Here is a 24,427-nt window from a genome sequence, read left to right as displayed (position 1 = left end):
AACTTCAAGTATGCATGTTTGTTTTGCTTAGATTGATATATGAAGAAATTATAAAAGTCACTTTTAGGAACTTTTTCTCCATGTTTTGAGATTGGCAGAATTTTGGAAAAAGAAATTCTCAAATTAAAATTTAAATTCTCTTCAGATTTGATCCAGGTATAGGCAAACACTAAAACTGCAGCCAAAAGTAAATTTTAAAGTAATATTGTATTTTCTCAATTAGAAATTTATTCTCGTTTAAAGTTTATAAATTATTTTTTTAAATCTAGTTTGTCTATTATTTCTTCCTATTGGTACACTGAAAGCTCATTTTATATGCTGCTTCCTTTCAAAGGTTAAATTTGCATTTCCATTATATACATTTTACTTGGGGTTATATATAACGTATTTTTCTGTTCATTCCTTCAAGGTGACCTAAAGGTTATAAAACAAATTAACTATAGGATTATGTTTTGTCCTGAAATAACAAGGAATGAGGAACATGAGTGTATTTAAATTAGCAGATTGTACATTTCTTAATGCCATAAATGAGTGGCACTTTGAGAGGTCACATCAGAGTTATCAGTGAGCTCTGCAAGGAGCTACAGTATGTTTAGGTTGGCTTTGCTTTAAATGTCTTCTTTGCACACACATAATTAATACTGCAGTAGGTGCAAGGCATTTTTCAAAAATCACTAAGATATTGAAGAAATACTTAATTTTCAGATCATATTGTATAGTGTTTTTTGTTTTGTTTTGTTTTTAAGTGCCATATAACTCACCCCTTCTTGTGGCTGGCTCCAGGTCACCAGCATAGTCCATAGTGGGAGCTGGTGAGGCTGACACTGGAGGACCTGAAGTGGGGGCTAGGTAAGCTTTCACATCGGTTACTGCTGAGTGTCCAAGGAGACGGCCGGCCGGACACGTCACATAATCCTATAGTTAATTTGTTTTAAATTTTTCTGTCTTTAGTGGTCTTTAAGGTAATTTTAATGTCTTTATTATCTCTAGAATTTAAAACTAGCTGTTTTGGACATGCCCTCCTCGTGGTTTTTGTGTATGTTTATGTATATTAATATGATTTTAAACTGGATTTTCTTTTTCTTCTCAGCTCGATACAGAAATCAAACTAGCCAGGCAGAGTCCTACTATAGGCATGCAGCTCAGCTTGTCCCCTCCAATGGTGAGTGCGCCTGCGCCTGCCTGCCTGCCTGCCTGCCACCTTAAAGAGACCATGTTCCTGTGGTCTTTATAGTAGTACCCTAGCAAATAGATTCCACTTTCCAAGTGTATTGTAGCAGTAGATGTTGAATTTCAGCAGCATTGAGTTTCATGTTTTTCTTTTTGAACTTTATATTCCACATACTTAAAATGAAATTTTCTTTTAAGAAAGTTATTCTGTAAGCCAATATAAATAGAATTAATCAATGTAGTCTAAAGTTTTTCTCCAAACCTAGCAATCTTAATTGGCCTACATAGCAGTGATCTTTCAGGATAACCATTTCTTCTTAGAAAACTAACCAGTTACCTAAAAGGTAGTGCTTTTTTTTTTTTTTTTCCTCTTCTGGGAGGCCTACTTTATTTTTATTAATATAATGCATACTATAGGCCAAGAGAGTATTTGGGGGTGGTCTTACATGGAATCTAACACAAATGGCAGCACATTTGGGACCCTTTAAATGCTTGGTTTTGGTGGATTTACATTTTTTTTTTAGACTATATACTTCTTTTAAATTTTTTATTACATATTTTCTTCCTTTACATTTCAAATGCTATCCCCAAAGTACCCTATACCCTCCCCTGACCCTGCTCCCCTACACACCCACTCCCACTTCTTGGCCCTGGCATTCCCTGTACTGGGGCATATAAAGTTTGCAAGACTAAGGATCCTCTCATCCCAGTGGTGGCCGACTAGGCCATCTTCTGCTACATATGCAGCTAGAGACACAAGCTCTGGGGGTACTGGTTAGTTCATAATGTTGTTCCACCTATAGGGTTGCAGACCCCTTCAGCTCCTTGGGTACTTTCTCTAGCTCCTCCATTGGGGGCCCTGTGTTCCATCCACTAGATGACTGTGAGAATTCACTTCTATATTTGCCAGGCACTGGCATAACCTCACAAGAGACAGCTATTTCAGGGTCCTTTCAGCAAAATCTTGCTGGCATATGCAATAGTGTCTGGGTTTAGTGGCTGATTATGGGATGGATCCCCGGGTGGGGCAGTCTCTGGATGGTCCATCCTTTCATCTGAGCTCCAAACTTTGTCTCTGTAACTCCTTCCGTGGCTATTTTATTCCCTATTTTAGGGAGAGACAAAGTATCCACACTTTAGTCTTCCTTTTTCTTGAGTTTCATGTGTTTTGCAAATTGTATCTTGGGTATTCTAAGTTTTGGGGTTAATATCCACTTACCAGTGAGTGCATATCATGTGAATTCTTTTGTGATTGGCTTACCTCACTCAGGATGATACCCTCCAGATCTATCCATTTGCCTAAGAATTTCATAAATTCATTGTTTTTAATTGCTGAGTAGTACTCCATTGTGTAAATGTATCACATTTTCTGTATCCATTCCTCAGTTAATGGACATCTGGATTCTTTCCAGCTTATAGCCATTCTTGAATTAAAGAGCTTAACAGCAGATAATTGCTGTTACAAATCACTTGTGCTAAGCCACATTGAAACTTCTTTAGATTCTAGATAATATCTTAGGTAGAGAGATTATCTGGACACAAGGAGCCATTTTGTATTGCCTGTATCAGCAATACAGTAACAGCTGAGTGCCCGGGATGGGTCCTTAGCACCTACAACGTAAAGGAGATTAACTAGCTAACCCTTTCTGAAACCATGACTGCTTATTGTATTGATTCTAATTTTATTACTTTTTGTTGTTGTTGTTTTGATACCATCTATTTATGTGGCCCAATATGGCCTTGAACTCTAATCCTTTCTAAGCGTCCCAAGTGCTAGAATTACAAGTGTGTGCCTCCATAGTCAATATTTAATTGTGTGACTTTTTAACCTGCACATGATAGGGTGTGCCATCACTAATGATAGGATGCGCCATCACTAATGTGTACAATCTCACATTCTGTCCATCTATAATTGATCAATTGAGATTTGCCTTACATAATACTCTGCATTATTAATTCACAGATTTAACTGAGCATTTGTATTTTGATAGCAGGATTGGTTCTTGGTAACTTTAGAATCTTAACTTTCTCCTTTAGGTCAGCCTTACAATCAGTTGGCTATCTTAGCTTCTTCCAAAGGAGACCACCTGACCACAATTTTCTACTACTGCAGAAGCATTGCTGTGAAATTCCCTTTCCCAGCCGCCTCCACTAATCTACAAAAAGCACTTTCTAAAGCACTGGAAAGGTAGGACTGACTTTCCCAAGAGAATTTGTGTAACCCGGAGTCTTACTTAATCTCTCAAATTTTGTTGTTTAGGAAATTCTAGCAGTGATCTCTAGTCATCTTTAGGTCTAAAACTACAGAGAACATAATTATTTTGTGCACAGTCACGTAATTTTACCCAGTATGTGGTTTCTTGTAGCTGAGTGCTGACTCATCTGAGCTGTAGCTGTGAAGCTGGGCGTGGACAGAAAGAAAGAGCCCTTTTCTTGTCTGTTGGATGATGAAGTAACTTGCAAGCTAAACCCAGGTTAAGGGTTTTGCATATTTTGCTGATTAAGATTGATTCAAGTTTTTCTTTCATTTCAGCCGGGATGAGTTGAAAACCAAGTGGGGTGTTTCTGACTTCATCAAGGCCTTTATTAAATTCCACGGTCATGTATACCTGAGTAAGAGTTTGGAAAAGCTGAGCCCTCTTCGAGAGAAGTTGGAAGAACAGTTTAAGGTTTGAGTTAAAAACCAAAAATGTTGGTCATCTCTTAAGTGGGGAAGCTTAAAATTTGGAGAACATTAACTTAAAAGTTGTGTTATTTTGTGGTGTTGATATGGAACCCAGGACCTTGCACAAACTAGACAATTCCCCCACTTAGCTATGCCCAGAGGACCAGACTTCTATCTAGTCCCTATGTTGCTATTTAATTATGAATTCATAGTAATAGTTAAATCTGAATTATATGAAGTCCTTGCATCTAGCTTTCCTCTTGCTATCTGAACTATATGGTATCTAGTCATTGTTGAAACAACCTTCTCATTGACCCCCTGCCAGATGGCAAAACGGATTGAAGTATAAATATATTAAGAATCAAGACAAGCGGGGCAGTGGTGGCGCACGCCTTTAATCCTAGCACTTGGGAGGCAGAGGCAGGCGGATTTCTGAGTTCGAGGCCAGTCTGGTCTACAAAGTGAGTTCCAGGACAGCCAGGACTACACAGAGAAACCCTGTCTTGTGGGGGAAAAAAAAAAGAAGCAAGACAGTTTAGAAATATAGTTATAAAACTGTCCAAAACAACAACACAAAACTTGGACAGTAAAAGCATAAATTAGCCAAATATAGTCAATGTAAAATAATTACAGGTAACTGTTGAGTTGATCATTTACAATAGAAATAGTTTGCTGCAAAATAATTTTTACTGAGCTTTTGATCTTCCCAGTGGCCTATTTAAACTTAGGCCATATATATAGGGTTGGGTGTAAAAGGAACCACTATCATTTGAGTGCCCTCAATTACCTAGCCTAGAAAAGAATATTAGAATCTGAATAGAGTTGTTGGACTTAAAGTATAATCAGTATAAATCATTAGCTTATTTAGAAGGCTAGATGCTTTATAAATATAAAAGCAGAAAATAGAAATCTCAGAATACAGTGAAGGTGATGGATATGTTTGATATGGCAGCAGCACAGTCAACTGGTGTGGAACTGCAAGAACTATCTTTTCTGGCTTTTGTTTTGGGGGGTGTGTGTAACGGTTTTTGAGGTGTGTGTGTGTGTGTTGTCTTACTTACTCTTTTAGCTCTTGCTGACCTCAAAATTGCCCACATCATTATAATCATGGCAAACCTGGCTACATCTGATATATTATCAATTCTTACCAAAAGACTAACGACACTTGATTGTGCTATCCTCTAAACTGCTTCCTGGGGAGAGATGGAGGAAGGCTGGCCACAACTAAAAGTGTCCATCCTAGTAGCTGTCAACTTTTTAGGAACTTAGGTTTGGACATTATTCCATGTGGGAGTAATCAAATCCCATCACAGATGCTAAAGCAGACGGATGATCACATAGAGACAACCAACTCTGAGAATATAGAGTTCCATTATGATGGTGATGTCATACACTGCTGCGCAGGTTACCATGTGCACAGTCACTGTGCACATGAAGCTTAGTAAAAACCGTATGTGGAATTTCCTATGAAGATTCCAGCATGATCATCAAAGGTGCTTACTAGACATCCTAATGGCAACTTCAGCATGTCACTTGTCCCTGTGTTCCCACGTGTGTGGTTTCTGCGTTGTTTATAAAGGTTCTCGTTATTGAAAGTTTAAGGCTTACGACAACTCTAAGTCATGCGTCTGTAGCAAGGGTTCACAGTAATACTTGAATCCTTTTGTTTGCAATGTTTTCACGACATACATCTGCTTTCAATCATTTGTCCTTTTTAAACATTTTATTCACTATATATCTTCTAAATGTCTATATGTATAGCCCAAATACTTCTTGGGCCATATTAAAAATATATGCTCTTTCTGGGGCTGGAGAGATTGCTCAGCTCCTCTTCTAGAAAACCCAGTTCCATTTCCAGTACTCACATGGGAGCTTGAACCTATCCATAACTCCAGTTCCAGGGAACCAAGCACCATATTTTGGCCTCTATAAGTACCAAGCAAGCATATGATACACAGACAACATACTCAGGCAAAATTGCTATACTTATAAAAATTAAAAGTAGATACATCTTTATTTTTAATACATGGACAGTTTCTTAAAGCAAAAATGCTCAAGCAATAGCTTAAATAACCAAGGAGTGCCTGAATGGATCCTTTCTAGTGTAGTTTTTTTTGTAGACATTATAACTGTATAAAATACTAGAATAAAGAGTGGGACAGTTTAGTCATCCAGTAATGCTATTACAACACTCTGTGATTCTGGGTATAGATGTTTAGTAATTCTTGTGTCTAAGACGGATCCTGCTCTTGATAATATATACAGTATCTTTGTCTTCTATTACAGAGACTGCTGTTCCAAAAAGCTTTCAACTCTCAACAGTTAGTTCATGTCACTGTCATTAACCTGTTTCAACTTCATCATCTTCGTGACTTTAGCAATGAAACAGAGCAACATAGTTACAGCCAAGATGAACAGCTGTGTTGGACACAGTTGCTGGCCCTCTTTAGTGAGTATTAAATCATTCAGCTTTGAAAGGTGCAGTCAGTCTACCTGTATTTTTTATATCTATGTAGCCAGATGCAATGATACATAAAATGAGCCCTATATTTCTTTTTTTTTTTTTAAGATTTATTTATTTATTATATACACTGTAGCTGTCTTCAGACACTCCAGAAGAGAGAGTCAGATCTCGTTACGGATGGTTGTGAGCCACTATGTGGTTGCTGGGATTTGAACTCCGGACCTTTGGAAGAGCAGTCGGGTGCTCTTACCCACTGAGCCATCTCTCCAGCCCGAGCCCTATATTTCTTAATACTGGGTCAGAGAGACTTATACATCAAAGCCTGTCCTTATGTCTGCTTTATACCACTCTATATAACGTTTTAATACAGAAAGTGTTTTTTGATAGTCTTACCTATTCCCGGGCTGACCTTGAACTTGATGATCTTCATGTTCCATCCTCTTGGATACTGGCTGCCATCCCCAGCTAAAAATATCTATTTAGAAGGAAACTAAGATACTTGAATGTTTAATACAGCAGAAGGCCCATAGTAATATTTTAAACTGGTATGCTGTTTCAAATACCTTATACATTCTGAATCTTTTTCTCCATCCCATCCCCAAGTGTCTTTTCTTGGCATCCTGTGCAAATGTCCTCTCCAGAATGATTCTCAGGAGTCCAACAATGCCTACCCCCTTCCTGCAGTCAAGGTCTCTATGGACTGGCTAAGACTCCGACCTAGAGTCTTTCAAGAAGCAGTGGTGGATGAAAGACAGTAGTAAGTGTTACAAAATTTTATGGTGGTTGGGTGGTTTGTATGATATTTAGAGACATAGGAAAACTGCCTGTTAAAAGAATATTGAAGAATTGACTGTTTTCTGCACATTCTGTGAAAATTGAAATGAAAGCATCTATGCATACTTTAATTTATTTTGAATTCTTTGTTAGGCCCATGATCTTGGATAGAAATTTGTGGCTCCTATATTCCCCTGTTCCCAGTTGCCATATCATGAAGAGACAGATTTCAAAATGAACTTGACATTAAAAATCAAGCTTGTCAGCCAGGCGTGGTGGCGCACACCCTTAGTCCCAACACTCAGGAGGCAGAGGCAGGTGGATTTCTGAGTTCAAGGCCAGCCTGGTCTACAAAGTGAGTTCCAGGACAGTCAGGGCTACACAGAGAAACCCTGTCTCGAGAAAAAGAAAACAACAGCAACAACAAAAATCAAGTTTGTCTTTCTGAGCCGTATCTGTGCCACCCTATGTATGCTGTTTTGTTTAAAAGAGAAACTTCCATTTTCTATACACAAATTGATTCTACCTTGTAACTATACTTTATATTTTATTTACCTATAGATGACTGAAAATAATTCTTAATTTCCTTAAGACAGTAGAAACAGTTAAGACCCTTTGATTTTAGTGATGAGTGGCATTTTCAGTGTACTTTTGGTTGTAGAAATAATGTCTCCAAAAGACTGCAGTAGCAGAGTTCCTCCCCTGCATATCTTAGTAGTTTTAACTCTAAGTTTCTGCTGTGACCTGGGTTGTACACACCAGCAAGGGACTATCTAATTAATAAGTAATGGTACCTCATTAGAATTCTCCTCCTCCCCAAACACAAGTCCCTTCATTTTTAACATTATTACCATGATTTAGGGTATAGAGTGTAGCATATAGGATAGTATCTGTCTTTAAATATTAATGTGGGCAGTGCTAGTACAGGGTTTTAGGTACTGCTTTTTTTTGTATAAAATTTTTGCTTATGTGTATTCTAAAAGTCAAACTTGTATTTTATTTAATAAATTGTCAGGAACTCTAACCTAAGGACTCTGTTTTCTGCTGGCTCACCGAGGTTTCGTGTTTTGGGGCAAGACTTGCCTGCTGCTTTTGTTTCTGCAGTGATCTTTGGGTTGCACATGCAGTGGGCAAGGAGATTGTGGCCATGTGCATTTGGACCCTTAAAAAAGTCACTGTAATTCACTCTGAATAGAGATTTGAATTTAGTGTAGCTATTCTTTGTCACTAGCTGAAGAACAGTTCCACTGTTCTGGAAATGTATATATTCAATCTTTGACAAATTATTTTATACCCATTAAACGAGATTTGGGAAACAGTATACAGTAGTGCATCTCTCACATGTGTTTTTGCCTATGTAGTTTTGAAAGTGTCTGTTGGGATTTACATAGCCTTGAAGATGTCTGAGTAGTAGAGTGGAGTCCTTGGAGATGACTTTTTTTTTTTTTTTTTTTTGCCATCTGATTTCCTTTATTTATGTCATTTTTCTTTTTCTTTCTTTCTTTTTTTTTTAGAATTAATTTTTTTAATTAGGTATTTTCCTCATTTACATTTCCAATGCTATCCAAAAAGTCCCCAATACACTACCCACCCACTCCCCTACCCACCCACTCCCACTTTTTGGCCCTGGCGTTCCCCTGTACTGGGGCATATAAAGTTTGCAAGTCCAATGGGCCTCTCTTTCCAGTGATGGCCGACTAGGCCATCTTTTGATACATATGCAGCTAGAGTCAAGAGCTCTGGGGTACTGGTTAGTTCATAATGTTGTTCCACCTATAGGGTTGCAGATCCCTTTAGCTCCTTGGGTACTTTCTCTAGCTCCTCCGTTGGGGGCCCTGTGATACATCCAATAGCTGACTGTGAGCATCCACTTCTGTCTTTGCTAGGCCCAGGCATTGTCTCACAAGAGATAGCTTTATCTGGGTCCTTTCAGCAAAATCTTGCTAGTGTATGCAATGGTGTCAGCGTTTGGAAGCTGATTATGGGATGGATCCCTGGATATGGCAGTCTTTAGATGGTCCATCCTTTCGTCACAGCTCCAAACTTTATCTCTGTATGTAACTCTTTCCATGGGTGTTTTGTTCCCAATTCTAAGAAGGGGCACAGTGTCCACACTTTGGTCTTTGTTCTTCTTGAGTTTCATGCGTTTAACAAATTGTATCTTATATCTTGGGTATCCTAAGTTTTTGGGCTAATAGCCACTTATCAGTGAGTACATATTGTGTGAGTTCCTTTGTGATTGTGTTACCTCACTCAGGATGATGCCCTCCAGGTCCATCCATTTGCCTAGGAATTTCATAAATTCATTCCTTTTAATAGCTGAGTAGTACTCCATTGTGTAAATGTACCACATTTTCTGTATCGGAGATGCCGTTTTTGTAATTTATTAGTATTCTAAGTTTTCTTGTATAAGAATAAAATCTGAATGTTTTTTTAAATTTACAGCATTTGGCCCTGGCTAATTTCTCTTCTAAATAGTTTCCATCCCCATGAAGATGATCTCTCAAATACTAATGGTAAGAGGTGCCTAAATTGTGTATCGTCTCTCTGCTTCTTCATCAGTAATGGGAGGTTGAAAGCCAGGGAAATTGGGCTTTTGGTGAGGCTTTTTGTTTTCCTTTTAAGAGAGGCTCTGACTTCTGGTACTGATGAAGTGACTAGATATGGGTAATTCTCCTGAAGTTACCTCTGATACTTATTAGAGTAGGCATTCATGACCCTTACATTCTATCCATTTTCTTCCCTGTCTCTTCATCATTACTATCTGTTTGGGATGTTTGTTTGGTTTTAGGTTTATATATTTTACATGTGTATTTTGCCTGTGTGTACACATCCACACTGGTATCCACAGTGATAGAACAGGGGCTTGGATTCCTTGGAACTAGAGTTATAGACAGTTGGGAGGGGGTGCCAGAAACCAAATTCAGGCTCAGCAAGTACTCTTAACTGCTGAGCTGTTTTAAGGAAACAGTTACCTACATATCACACAGAATTTAGCACATACAACATAAAAGATACAAATTTCCAATGGATCTCCCATAGTATTATAGATTATATTGTCCACATGATAGTGGCCGATCTTAGGACATCCTCCTGTGTTCAAACATAAGAGTCATGTACCACTTTAAACATGCTTTTAAATTTAACAGTGTAATGTTAACATTTTCATTTGCTGCTAACTAGTTTTTACTGACTTCATAATATTTTACTTTCTATATGTGTCATTGTCTATTATCCTGTGACATTTTCCTTATCAAGGGCCTGAGAAGATAGCTCAGTCAGTAAAATGCGTCACTTCTCAACCATGAGTACCTAAATTCAGTACCTAGATAATCCATGAAAATAATGTCCTTCAAACCTGTAATCCCTGTACTGGCAAGCCAGAACCAAGAGGAGCTTTCTCTTGCCTGCCAATTAGCCTAATCGAATAGTTCCAGGCCAGTAAGAGACCTTCTTTCAAAGGAGGTGGACTGCATTGCTGAGGATGACACCCGAGGCTGTCCTGGCACACAGACATACATGTGCACGTTTGCACTGATGGTCTAAACTGTGTTCATAGACAGTGCTGTGCTGAGCAGCATGGAGCTTCTCCCTTTGCCATTACTAGTAATTTACAAGTCACTGGGTCTTTAGGATTAGAACATTTGAGATAATACCCCAGGTTATTTCTTGTACACTCTCACTGATACTAGTGTTGTCACTGGGTAACTTAAAGGTCACATGTAACCTAAATATTGGGCTTGCTAGATTTGATAATAAAGCTCTGGATTCTTTTGATTGGTTTGTTTGGGGTTTTTTTTGTTTTAGTTTTTGTTTTTTCTTTAGATTTTTCATGACAGGGTAACAGGGTTTCTTTATGTAGATCTAGCAGTCCTGAGACTTCCTCTGTAAACCAGGCTGGCCTTGAAATCAGGGATCCACCTGCCCCTGCCTCCTGAGTGCTGGGATTAAAGGTATTGCCATGTCTAACTAAATTTGTAAATTCTTGAGAGCAGATGAGGACGTTCTTTCTGCCCAGCAACTTGAGTGTTTTGTATTTTATGTTAGGGATATCTAGGGATCTGAGGTGACAGGCAGTGTTTCCTTGGATGATTCATCTTTATAAGGTGATGACACTGGGGAAGCAAAACATGGACATGACACATTCTTCCCATACCTTTTTTTTATTCACTTTTTTCATATCTACAAAATCATAAGATTTTAATTAAAATGTTTACAATTTCTGGTGTCTTCCTTTCTTTAGCCACACCACTTCCAGAGGAGTTTGAATTACAAGGATTCTTGGCTTTAAGACCTTCTTTCAGGTAAGGAGCTTTGAAGAGTTTTCAGTGTTAAAATGTGTAGGAATCTGGCCTACCTGTAGAAGAGCCTTTGATTTGTCCCAACTGTGTCATCTTTCTTTAACATTTGTTTGTTTGTTTATTGGTCTGGGGGTCGTGAGTGGGATGTGGGCATGGTTTGCATGTAAGGGTTCAGTGAGAGACCTTGTCTCAAGGGAATAAGGCTAATAGCAATAAAGATACCCACAGTTCACTCCATGTAAGTATGTGCATGTTTTCTTCTACCTTACACATACCAGTTTTACAAGAAATTAAAAAAAAAAAAATTCAGTGGCAAAGAGACAAAGGGATCCCCTTCTGCAGTCCTCCTGCACACACACCCCTGCCTCCACTCTCACCTCCACCCCCATGGTTTCTCCCTGCCCTCTTGGTTTACCTTCTATCTTGTTCTCTCCTCTTACTACTCTGCTTTACAGTGTATCTCCCTCTGGGTTTAGTTTGTTGTTATTGTTGTTGTCTCCCACTGGGTTTAGTTTGTTGTTTGTTTGTTTGTTTGTTTCGGTTTTTTGTTTGTTTTCTGTTTCTTCCCAAATAGCTATCTTCTTTTAGCCTACTAACATGACAAGTGTGTTGCTGTTGGTGGTGTTGGTGTTTTGTTTTGTTTTTTTATTCTATAAAATATGATTCACAGTCAGTCTCCCTCCAATTTCTCTGTTGCTGTGTATTTCTCCATACCACAGTTTTTCTTAAGAGCAGTGTGGACTGCCCTTACTGACTTCAGGTTTACTTATTTCTCAGCCTGCTACTACTGAAAACTGTCCTTGTCACCTTTGTTACCAAATTCTAATAGCTTTGTTCTTTAAAAAGCTATGGATTTTGTTGTTGTTGTTAACTACTTTAAGCTGCTACACAAATAATCTGTGAAACAATAATCCTGAAAACATAAATGTAAGCTTTAACGTCTGAAAACTTAAAACAAAGACAAAACAGTTTAGTCACTAATACTGTTTGACATCTTTGTATAGTTTATCATTCCTGCTTTATTAATTTTTAAGCAGTTTTTAAATAATTTGCCTTTTTAAATTCTCGTAGCATAAGGTCTGTTGACACACTTATTCACCAATCCAGAAATTAAAAAAGCCTTTTTTTCCCTCATCAAGGGCTATAATTTTATTACCAAAATGTCTCTAATAGTCAGCACTGTCAAGTGACTTCTGACAGTATCTCATGACAAAATAAAAAACTTAAGTTCTTCAGTTATTCTGGGATCTCTTTTAGCTTGATGTCCAAGTTTGAAACCCGTCTACCTCTCAGTGCCTTCTCACACCATCAGCTCACTCACTCATTCACTGTCAGCTCTCTCTCACACCGTCCAGCTCTTAGCCCCTCTGCCCTATTTTCTGCCTCTTCTTTCCCCACCCCCATTACTTATATTTACTGTGCACTCAACTGCGTCCTTCTGAACAGCTCTGTATTTTTCTCTCTCTGCTCTCTTTGTGCCGCACTAGAACATCACCATCTGCTCCTCAGCCTTTTCTTCACTGTCTTGGTCAGTAGTTGTTCTGCCTGATACGCTCCAGCTCAGGTGTCACTCAGAAACCTTCCCGTAGTTTTTGGGAAGAAATTAAATTCTTTCACTTTAATTTTTTATTCTTTATGTGGTTTTACTATAAGGTTTACCAGGTTTAATTTTAGTTACTTTTTTCCTGAAGATGCTTACTGTTTTTCACCTATCTTTGTGTTCTTCAGCCTAATTTGTTTAATGGCATTTTAGTTTGGAGATATGCATGATTTCATTATGAAAAGCCGGGAGTGTCCTGCCTCCAACTCTGAAATGCCAGAATTACAGACATGCACCATCACCCCTGACTCTCTTTTAAAATGAATGACAGGCGATCTCAGGAGCCCTTTCCACGGTGGTTTACTCTCTGTCCATATGCTTTATGACAATTGCACATTTTTCTGATTTAGCGAGCAAAAAGTACAGTGATAGTTTTGTAATAGGTACCCCATGAGCTAGAGCTAAGAGCTAAGAGCACTTTTCGCTCTTGCAAAGGACCTAGGTTTGATTCCCAGGACCCATGTGGCAACTCAAAAGCACCTGAAACTCCAGTCCCAGGGAATCCAATGCCCTCTTCTGGTCTCATGAGTATCAGGCATACATATAGTGCAAATACATACATATAGCACAACACTTCAAGCACATAAAAAATATGAAATTAAGAAATGTGCATCAGAGACTCTTAGCACTATGTTGTTGTTGTCTGAGACAGAGTTTCTTTATATACCCTTGGCTGCCCTAGAACTAACTTGGGAGACCAGACTGGCCTCAAATTCACAGATACCCACCTGCCTCTGCCTCCCAAGTGCTGGTATTAAAGGCATGCATTAAAGGTATACAGCCTGTGTATAGTGATTTTTTTTTTTTTTAATTAATCAAAGTATTTAGAAAAGGGGTATTTGGGGTTTCATACAATGATAGCACTTTTTCCTGGCATGGACAAAGACATGGATTCCATCTTAGGACCCCAAACAAACAGAATCTTCAATAATAAAACCTATGGATTGTTTTACTTCATACCTAGAAAGTAAAAATATAAAGATTAATATGATGAACCTTGATTTTATTTCCTGCTTTGTTTCTTATATTTGGAAATATAAATTCAAGCAAATACAGTTATTACATGTAGTCTATAGCCCGTGTGGGAAATAATGTATTTACATTTGGTTTCCTGGAAATTTTCTTCAGTATTTAATCTTCTATAATATGCTATGTCATTTTTAGGAACTTGGATTTTTCCAAAGGCCATCAGGGTATTACAGGAGACAAAGAGGGTCAACAACGACGAATACGACAGCAGCGTTTGATCTCCATAGGGAAATGGATTGCTGATAATCAGCCACGGTATGCCCATGGCTTGCTCCTGCATTCCTTTCGATCCCTTTATCATCACACACGTGTGTACTAATGGTATAAAACTATGATGAACTAAGACAGTATTGGTAGCATCTCTTGTTCGGAGCCAAGTGGTCATAAGTGTACTTAGTCTCTCTTCTCTCTGTTATCTATTATAAGAAGAATTAAACTCGCCTTTCTTATTTATCATGGACTGCTCTGGTGTGTAAGCATCTGTACTATCTGAATTGGATTGAACATTGTTGGTCCAGTGGGTGGTTTGTGTGGCACAGATGTGCCAGTCACTTTCACTCAGGACAGCAAGGCCATGCTTCCAGCACTAGTTAAAGACAAAGCAACAAGGTTACTGGTGTAGAGAAGAACACAAGCTTTGGAGTCGGTTAGGGTCGTGATCAGTTTCTGGCTCTGATCTTTTCTGTGAACCTGGCATCTTCCTGATGGGACATAACCTGTTCAGAGTCAGATACTGTGATTTTTTAATGTTTGTTTTTGAACTCCTGCCATGCTCTGTGCACTTTTGAATGCATGCATAAATAAACTTATACCATTTCTGGGCTTCACTTCATCTATAAGATAAGTATATATACCTCCCTTATAGGCTATGTCAAGGACTCAGACTAGTGTCGTAAATCATGCTCAGTAAGAGTAACCACGGTTATTAGAAGGGGAAAAACAGGAGACTGAATGTGATGTGCTGATGTGAAATATAGTCACAAGAATCTCAGTAACTGAGTAATACTGTTTTGTTTTGGGTTTTGTTTGTTTGTTTGTTTGTTTGTTTGTTTTTGTTTGTTTTTGGTATAAAAATAGTTGTTGAAGCTACACACAACTGAGTTACTTATTTTTGTAGTTTATGGTTTTTTATATATGAATTTATTCTTGCTTTTTTAGGCTGATTCAGTGTGAAAATGAGGTAGGGAAATTGTTATTTATCACAGAAATCCCAGAATTAATACTAGAAGACCCCAGTGAAGCCAAAGAGAACCTCATCCTACAAGAAACATCTGTGGTAGAGTCACTGGCTACAGATGGGAGCCCAGGACTGAAATCAGTGCTGTCTACAGGCCGAAATCCAAGCAACAGCTGTGACTCAGGAGAGAAACCCGTGGTCACCTTTAAAGAGAACATTAAGCCACGAGAAGTGAACAGAGACCAGGGAAGAAGCTTTCCTCCCAAAGAGGTGAGAAGGGACTGTAGCAAAGGAGTAACTGTAACTCAGGAGGACGGACAGAAGGACAGCAGCAAGAGGAGAGCTGAGACCAAGAGATGCACCTTAGGAAAGTTGCAGGAAACAGGAAAGCAGAGTGTGGCAGTGCAGGTAAGCTGTATTTGAACTATAAAGCAAGGAGAGAAGGCTCACAAACAAACGGCAAGGTTTCTCTGTCGTTCATAAAGACCAGTACATTAGCCGTTCTGCAGTCTAAGTGCATTCTTTTACCTCCTAGGAAGGTATGTATAGACAGAGTTGTGGTAGATGGTGACTTTATGGGTTGAAGAAGATCCTGTGTCAGTGACATTCTCTTTAAGTGCTCTGTACAGAGTTGTATATTTCTTTGGAAAGTATAATTATCAATTAATATTACAGAGGAGTTTTGGGGTTTCAGAGCATCTAGTAGAATTAAAAGTATATCAAAGCTTTCTGTTGTTTTATCTCCCCCACCCCCTGGAGAGTTATGCAGGCTGGGTATGATAATAAAATACACCTTTAAACTCAGCACTCATGAAGCAGAGGCATGTGGGTCTGTGAAGTAAGAGACCAAGTCTGATCTACATTGTAAGTTCCAGGCTAGCAAGGGCTACATAGTGACCCTATCTTCAAAAACAAACAAGGTTCACTGTACAAAGTAAAACTTAACTTTTTATCCTGGTTCAAAGATTGGTAAAACAAGAACTCAAATCTTGTTTGAGAAAACCACTTCCCAGCTATTTGTAACCCTTTTTATACCTTTCCAAAAGGGATACTGTTAATTTCATATAATACAAAAGGATCTTTACTTTTATTAATACCATTAATGTTTTGATGACTCTGTAAGAAGCTGTGTGATTTGTTGGTTCGTTTGTGACAAATGAAGGTGTTTGCCTCGTGGGCCTCTACTGCAACAGGCTGCTTATCAGCAAGACCATCATTTCCTTGCCTGATAGATTGGGGGCAGGATGGCAACGAAGTGTGGTTCCCGTCGTTTTTAATTTGTTTGTTCTGCCAGTACACTCCTGTGTGCGCATGAAGGTGAGAGCAGAACCTTAGGTGTCACCCTCAGGAAGGACATCTGTTTCCTTTGACACAGGGTCCCTCATTGGCTTAGAGTGCAGCATTAAGCTAGTCTCTAGTCATTGACCCTTCTTCCTGACTCCTCCTTGCCAGCACTGGGACCGTAAGTGCTGCAGCTGGTATTTTTGTGTGGATTTGGAGATTGAATTCTCATTTTCATGTCCACAGGCATTTTACTAACTGAGCCATCCTCTAAACTACACACACATACAGGAAATGGCCTGAAGAGAAGAGGGTATGAAGGAAAGGCAAAGAAAACAAAAAACACAAAACCCCACCAAATTAACTAGGCCTGTGTTTGAGGACTAACTAAGCCCACGCATCTCCTGTATGTCCTCTGCAGTGGCCTCCAGTGAGACCCATGCTGATAATGCAAGTCTCCTTTTCTCTCCTCAGTCCCTCTCAAACCTACTGGTAGATAACAAAAGTAAATCTGCCATACAGGGATGCAGTACAGAGGATCGCTACACATTTGCGGCCCTCTGGGACTACATAGCAGTTTCTAAACTAGCCAAGACTACATAGCAGAACCTTGCCTTGGCAATACAACACAACAGTTTGCAGACATAGGATTATCATGCTCTTTTTTCTGAAACTATTTTCTTTCTTGCCTTTGGCTCAACCTTGAGGACTGCCCATGGCATTTCATTGTTAACTTGATATTTAGAACTTTGGGCCCATTTGTTGCTGCTGGAAGTATTTTGTATTTGTTTAAAGAGCCTTAAGAAGTGCTACCTAGTTAAAAGTAAACCGGGAGCCATGTGCGATAAGTTTTCATTAAATCACAATTCAGCATGAAGAGCCCTAGCTGAAGATTGTAGGCATGCCTGTGGGTATGAGCTACCTCACTTGTACAACAAATGATTTCTATGTTCCTTTTCCTTATTTTTCTGGGATTACAAGAGAGCAAAATAATTGTATTAGTAAATGAAAGCCCTTGTTTCTTTTTAATTTTCTTATATTAATATAGATGGACATAGTAAAATTTTAATATTTTTCTTAGAGTAGGTGCTTCTTTCTAATACATGGGCACCAGGTTTTTATGGTTAGTTTTGGTTCTGTTGATTGTAGGTAAAATCCCAGACAGAACTAAGAAAGACTCCAGTGTCTGAAGCCAGGAAAACGCCTGTCACTCAAACTCCAAGTCAAACGAATAATTCTCAGTTCATCCCCATCCATCACCCTGGAGCCTTCCCTCCTCTTCCCAGCCGACCAGGTAAATACACATTCTTCTGCCTGAGGCCTTCTGTTCACTCACTGGGTACTTTGTAATCTTGGGGCAGTGTTCCTAAGCTGTTCAGTTTATAAAGCCTCCCTAATGGTTAAGGGGCTCTGGTTGAGTCATTTCTCTGTAGTTAACACACTAGTGCTGCTCAGTTACTATGAAGATTCCTCCATGCTGTCGTTAAAACATGAAAGTATCTTTGGGGGGGGGGGTGTTGAGACAGGGTTTCTCTGTGTAGCCCTGGCTGTCCTGGCACTCACTTTGTAGACCAGGCTGGCCTCAAATTTAGAAATCCTCCTGCCTCTGCCTCCCAAGTGTTGGGATTAAAGGCGTGCGCCAGCACTGCCCCTGGCAAAAGATCTTTAGAAGAGCAATTACTTTAATGTTCGAGGAAAAAGAAACTAATAGCCAGTAGTCTGGGGTTTTTTTGTTTTGTTTTGTTTTTGTTTGTTTTTTCGAGACAGGGTTTCTCTGTGTAGCCCTGGCTGTCCTGGAACTCACTTTGCAGACCAGGCTGGCCTCAAACTCAGAAATCTGCCTGCCTCTGCCTCCTGAGTGCTGGGATTAAAGGCATTCGCCACCACGCCCGGCTGTATTTCTTAATGTCATGTTAAAGACCTGCATGGTTCATTGTTGTTGGTTTTTATAATATGTAAGAAACACCCTCTTCTCAAATTGTACACCTTTCTTTTGTCAAGTTTCTTTAGAACTAAAGCTGTGTTCTTCTGTTTTAAAGGATTCCCGCCCCCAACATATGTTATCCCCCCTCCTGTGGCATTTTCTATGGGCTCAGGTTACACCTTCCCAGCTGGTGTTTCTGTCCCAGGAACCTTTCTTCAGTCTACAGCTCACTCTCCAGCAGGAAACCAGGTGCAAGCTGGGAAACAGTCCCACATTCCTTACAGCCAGCAACGGCCCTCTGGACCAGGGCCAATGAACCAGGGACCTCAACAGTCACCTTCCCAGCCACCCCTTACATCTTTACCAGCTCAGCCAACAGCACAGTCTACAAGCCAATTGCAGGTTCAAGCTCTAGCTCAGCAACAGCAATCCCCTACAAAAGTCATACCAGCTTTGGGGAAAAGCCCGCCTCACCACTCTGGATTCCAGCAGGTAGGCAACAGTTGTGTGTACTGTCCGCTTAGAATGGCAAGAAATGCTGAGATAATTCCATGTTTGACCATTCAATAAATACTATTTAAGTTTGGGTTGCTAGGAAGGTTTAAATGTTTGACCTCTTGCTTTATTTGTAATGGGTAATAATGTTAGAACCTTTGTTTATATGCTTCTTAATTGCTAGTTCTATTAAAAGATTTTCTGCAAATCTTAATGTGTGTACATTTATAGGTGTGTAGGTAAGTAAGTGTATGTGTACGTGTTTTTGTGCTTTAATGTTGAAGCTGAAGGACAACTGTAGTGTCATCCTTAAAAATGCCTCCACCTCCTTTCAGAGTCTCATTGGCTGTAGCTCACCCGTTAGGCTAGGCTGCTGGCCCTGGAGCCTCCTGTCTCCACTAGGTTTATAAGCATGTGTCATCATGACCAGCACTTTTGCATGGGTTCTGGGGACAGAACTCAGTTGCTTTATCATTCTTTTCACCCCTGCACCATAAGAATTCCTACCTGAACATAGACATTAGAATAGAAGTAGGATTGTACTCTTAAGGTTTAAGGTGAATGTGATACCAGTTTTAAATGTCATACTCTTGTTGCACTTGGAACAGAAGAGGGAACACATCCTATCTTCTGTACACATTCATTAAACTTCTGAAATAATTGAATTGAAAAAAGATGGGAGTTCAAAGTCCTTGTCTTCTCAGAATTCTCTGAATACGTATAGAAGCTACATTTTTGCCTAGAGTATTAACTGTCAATGAGATTGCAGTTTATCTTCATCTGGTTGACAGGCGCCTCTTTTTTTAGTATCAACAGGCAGATGCCTCCAAACAGCTGTGGAATCCCCCTCAGGTTCAAAGCCCACTAGGGAAAATTATGCCTGTGAAACAGTCCTACTACCTTCAGACCCAAGACCCTATAAAACTGTTTGAGCCGTCATTGCAACCTCCTGTAATACAGCAGCAGCCTCTAGAGAAAAAAATGAAGCCTTTCCCCATGGAGCCATATAACCATAATCCCTCAGAAGTCAAGGTCCCAGAGTTCTACTGGGATTCTTCCTACAGCATGGCTGATAACAGAGCAGTAATGGCTCAGCAACCAAATATGGACCGCAGGAGCAAACGGTCACCTGGAGTCTTCCGTCCAGAACAGGATCCTGTGCCCAGGATGCCATTTGAGGTATGTGTCCTTTCCCATCACCAGGTTCTGTGGAGACCATCATCAGTCTGTGGTTGCATACCTTAAGGATATCTCAGACACACACAGCTTTTTAAGTTGATACATAAAACAGGAATACATGTTTATGAGACGTAAACATTATAAAGACTTGGCCTCTTCAAACCCATGTGTTTGGAGAAGAGTTCAATACTGAACTGTTATTACTGAGCTGTACTGGGCTGGAAGAAAAATTACCTGATGGCATTGTGATAGAGAATTCTGAGAAGAGCTCCTTAGTTGGGTGTCATCTAAATTTGAAAATAGGTCTCGTGGGTATTTAAATAAATTATGTGGAACAAAGTCAGTTATCTTCTTGCTTGTTGCTCAAGAGAAACAGGTGCATAAGGTTGGAAGCACTGTTGTCTGTGCTAATTACTCACTAGTTGCATTCACGACTATGTCCTGCTCTGTTGGTAGTCTTACTCTTCTGTGTCTCTGTCTTCCTTCACTTTTGGCCATGACACCTTTCATTTGTATTTCAGCCTTTTCCTCTGTGTGCTACGTCACAGTTATGTCTCTACCCTCGCCTTTAGTCATGTTATCTGACTAACCAGTCACGCTGCTGTTCTTATGTGCTTTTGTCCCTAATTGCATCTCACAGTGATCCTTTCTGTCACTAGGACCCCAAGAGCTCCCCTCTGCTTCCTCCGGACCTGTTAAAGAGTCTGGCTGCCTTGGAGGAAGAGGAAGAGCTGATCTTTTCTAACCCTCCTGATCTTTACCCAGCTCTGCTGGGTCCTCTCGCCTCTCTTCCTGGACGAAGCCTCTTTGTATGTATTTGACATAATTCTGCTTCTTGCTCTAACCACACAGCTTCTTTTCTGAGGTTTTTATAATACTTGTATAGGTGAGCTCTTCTTTCTGGGGCTTTCCCCTGTATAGAAATATAAAGTATGTTTCTGTATTGCTTAAAATTAATCTGATAATGTAGTAGAGCACAGCCAATTAGTACGGGCTCTAGTACCCTCAAATTAGAGAGTCATAGCCTGGATTCACGTCAGTCAGAAAATGTCTTAGACTGTCTGCCCATACTCTAGGTGATGCTAGTAAATTAACTTCCTTTTCAGGTAGTATATACACCTAGACTCAAATACCAGATATTGGATAGTATATTTAAAGAGTTTTTTTTTTTTTTTTTAATTCTCAAATGTATAGCAAATATTAAAGGAAACACATCATGAATGTTTGAATTGATTAATTAAATTGTTTGGTTCACTGGACCCTAAAAGAGCCCTGGTCTAAATTCAGAATTGGAATTGTAAAACAAAATGGATAAAAATGGAGAAACTGTTCGGAAAAAGGATTTAAGATTATAAATGAGTGGCTATGAATGTAAATAATCAGGATAATATAGAATAAAATGAAATGATTGGTTACTGATTCTGTTTGAAACCAGCCTTGTAGAGCACAGGCTGCAGAATGTCATTCTGTATGCTCAGTGGTATTTATATCATTGTAACTGAGGGCTTGGGATGTAAACCTCCCCACTGCATCCACACATACACATCTTAAAACAACTTAAAAAGATTTTTGAGTTTTTATTTCTAGCTTTTTCTTTCCTGTAAATATAGAGCAATAAACCATAGAGTCAGAAAAAATAGCTGCCATTCCTAGTACTTGAGTTTGCCTGGGCGAGTTAGCAGTAGAGGCTTCCTTCCTTCCTTCCCTGAGGGCAGAGGCCTAGGAGCCACGCAGCTCAGCTGGGGTAGTTGCTGCTGCAGATGTGCCTTTGTGTCCACTCACTCTTCTGCTCCTACCCATTTGCATGGAACTGGCCATGATAGAAAAAATGGGACCTTTTCACGTGTTTCTTGGTTTTTTTGTTTGTATGTTTGTTTGTTTTTTGCTTGCTTGCTTGCTTTAAAAAAAAATATCCTTTCCTATACTTAACATAGTTGATAATGTAATGTATATGAAAGTACTTTCCATGTAGTGGGTGTTCAGCAAATTATTAAACTGCTATCTATTAACAGCAAACATTATATCCAGCTTTCTCTCCCCTGCCCCCAACCCCAGTAACTTTCTTAGGACAATTAAATAGAAAATCAACTTAGTATATCACGAAGGCAGCTGCTTTAGAAAACATGAAAACAAAACCAGCTATCAAAATGGATTTGAAAGGCTTCATAAAGTCAATAATGTTTTAACATTTTGGAGAGTAAAACCTGCTAGGATAATTTGCCCTTAGGGAATTCCTGAGGGTCATATCCAAAAACCAAACCTGGTTCCTGTCAGCATCTCTGCACTAGACCAGATAAACCCAGAAAAGAAGGTTCTGACAACTGGCACTTAGTGGAGTCATTGTATTATCAGAGTGAACATACTATTAACCTTTCCTAAGTCCTCTACTGTGGGACAGATAGACACATGTTTGTTTAAGTGTTAGTTTTTAACTTGAAAGTAGAAGAAATAACCTTTTTTTCCTTCCTCTACCTGGGACTGCAGAAATCCTTATTGGAGAAGCCTTCTGAGCTCATGTCACATTCATCATCTTTCCTGTCCCTCACTGGGTTCTCTGTCAATCAGGTAAGCAAACTTAAGACTTTCGTTTTATGTGTATTGTAGACTGGTTTCTCTCTGATGGGGGCACACTAGTAACCTGTATATCACAAGCTTGAACCTTTTAAATTTCTCATCGATACTCAGTTTCTTAGAGCTTGGTTGACTTTTTTTTTTTAATGGCCTCAGATCGATAGTTTACATAGAGCAAAATACAAAGTGAAAGAAAGACATGAAAGTGAAAGAAGTTAAAGTCTTGGAGTTTGTCTTACTGAGAACCTTATAGGTCTGCTGAGCATCCATGAACATGACTTTCTTAAATCTAATCTTTCAGGAAAGATATCCAAACAGCAGTATGTTCAATGAAGTGTATGGGAAAAACCTGACAACCAGCTCCAAGGCAGAACTGAACCCCTCAGTCGCCTCCCAGGAAACATCACTGTACTCCCTTTTTGAAGGGACCCCATGGTCTCCATCTCTTCCTGCCAGTTCAGGTATCAACTCTAATACTTAGATTATAAAACTTGCCTTTCCTGTACATCCAGATAGACTAAAGATTAGGCAGATTCTATAATTAGAAAGTTTTTTATATTATCATATATTGTTTCTCTTTTGGGATATTTTGGGGACTTTTTATGTGTTTGCCCGTGTGCCACGTGTGTGCAGTGCCCATTGGGGCCAGAAGAGGGCGTTGGACCCCTGGGGTTGGAGGTGGAGGTGATTCTGAGTTACCATGAGGCTTCTGTCCTGTGGGAGAGCACCCAATACTTGTAACTGCAAAGCCATCTCTCCAGACTCCTTTTATTTCAGCTTTATAAAGTCTTAATTTATAATGATTCTTAGGATCCAAGGTACAGTCAGGCACAACAGTGATCAGACAGACTGCTTCATGGTCTTTATTTGGCCTTTCTCCAAAACCTTCTTACAGTGCTTTCATTCAAATTTTGACTACCACATCTGAAGAAAATGTTAGTTCTTGGTTTGGCGAGGGAAACCCCTATTTATGTTCATACATTGCTATTATTCAACAGATCATTCAACACCAGCCAGCCAGTCTCCTCATTCCTCTAACCCAAGCAGCCTGCCCAGTTCTCCTCCAACGCATAACCATAATTCTGCTCCATTCTCTAATTTTGGACCCATTGGGACTCCAGATAACAGGGATAGGCGGCCTGCAGATAGGTGGAAAACTGATAAACCAGGTGAGATCCACATTTCTTTATCTACCAGGCCAAGGGGAGTGACTTGCTCTGATTTTGCCTGAAGTTTGATATTTGGCACTTACAAAACATTTTTTATTCTTACCTATTGTTATCTCTTAGCCATGGGTGGTTTTGGTGTTGATTATCTCTCAGCAACGTCATCATCTGAGAGCAGTTGGCATCAGGCTAGCACTCCAAGTGGCACCTGGACAGGCCACGGCCCCTCCATGGAGGATTCCTCTGCTGTCCTCATGGAAAGCCTAAAGGTGAGTGGACACGAGGCTCCTGCTGCAGCAGTGTCTCTGCTTTTATCCCAGATTGTGAGGCGTCTTGAGTGTGTTATCAGGGCATCCAAAATGCTAGAGCATTTAGTTGCATCCTAATGTTAAATCCTGTTAAGTTTGAGTTTAGCCTTATTTGACTTACTAAGAGTATGTAAGCCGGGTGGTGGTGGCGCACGCCTTTAATCCCAGCACTTGGGAGGCAGAGGCAGGCGGATTTCTGAGTCTGGTCTACCAAGTGAGTTCCAGGACAGCCAGGACTATACAGAGAAGCACTGTCTCGAAAAACAAAACAAACAAAAAAAGAGTATGTAATTGTAAATGTTTTGTTTGCAGAAAACCTTATA

The 24,427-nt window shown here is 39.6% G+C and overlaps 1 protein-coding gene across 5 annotated transcripts in view; it reads left to right on the top strand.

The window, feature by feature from the left end:
• Positions 1 to 24,427, top strand: part of Smg7 (SMG7 nonsense mediated mRNA decay factor) — a 63,780-nt gene that overhangs the window by 36,628 nt on the left and 2,725 nt on the right. For 2 of the 5 annotated variants that reach the window (XM_021177439.3, XM_021177360.3), the window contains 17 exons: positions 1,091 to 1,162; positions 3,208 to 3,358; positions 3,704 to 3,839; positions 6,122 to 6,284; positions 6,903 to 7,056; positions 9,519 to 9,589; positions 11,317 to 11,377; positions 14,139 to 14,258; positions 15,162 to 15,588; positions 17,611 to 17,755; positions 18,501 to 18,877; positions 19,688 to 20,059; positions 20,719 to 20,868; positions 22,544 to 22,624; positions 22,932 to 23,091; positions 23,629 to 23,799; positions 23,920 to 24,065. In XM_021177439.3, the coding sequence (XP_021033098.1) occupies positions 1,091 to 1,162; positions 3,208 to 3,358; positions 3,704 to 3,839; positions 6,122 to 6,284; positions 6,903 to 7,056; positions 9,519 to 9,589; positions 11,317 to 11,377; positions 14,139 to 14,258; positions 15,162 to 15,588; positions 17,611 to 17,755; positions 18,501 to 18,877; positions 19,688 to 20,059; positions 20,719 to 20,868; positions 22,544 to 22,624; positions 22,932 to 23,091; positions 23,629 to 23,799; positions 23,920 to 24,065 (2,957 nt within the window). The remainder of the gene's footprint in view (positions 1 to 1,090; positions 1,163 to 3,207; positions 3,359 to 3,703; positions 3,840 to 6,121; positions 6,285 to 6,902; positions 7,057 to 9,518; positions 9,590 to 11,316; positions 11,378 to 14,138; positions 14,259 to 15,161; positions 15,589 to 17,610; positions 17,756 to 18,500; positions 18,878 to 19,687; positions 20,060 to 20,718; positions 20,869 to 22,543; positions 22,625 to 22,931; positions 23,092 to 23,628; positions 23,800 to 23,919; positions 24,066 to 24,427) is intronic. The other 3 variants (XM_021177581.3, XM_021177892.3, XM_085841987.1) reach the window with 3 other exon arrangements.

Source organism: Mus caroli, unplaced genomic scaffold (genome assembly GCF_978045245.1).
Source record: "Mus caroli unplaced genomic scaffold, Mus_caroli_1 scaffold_1, whole genome shotgun sequence".
NCBI classification, from domain to species: Eukaryota; Metazoa; Chordata; class Mammalia; order Rodentia; family Muridae; genus Mus; species Mus caroli.
This window is presented reverse-complemented; position numbering and strand designations above follow the sequence as displayed.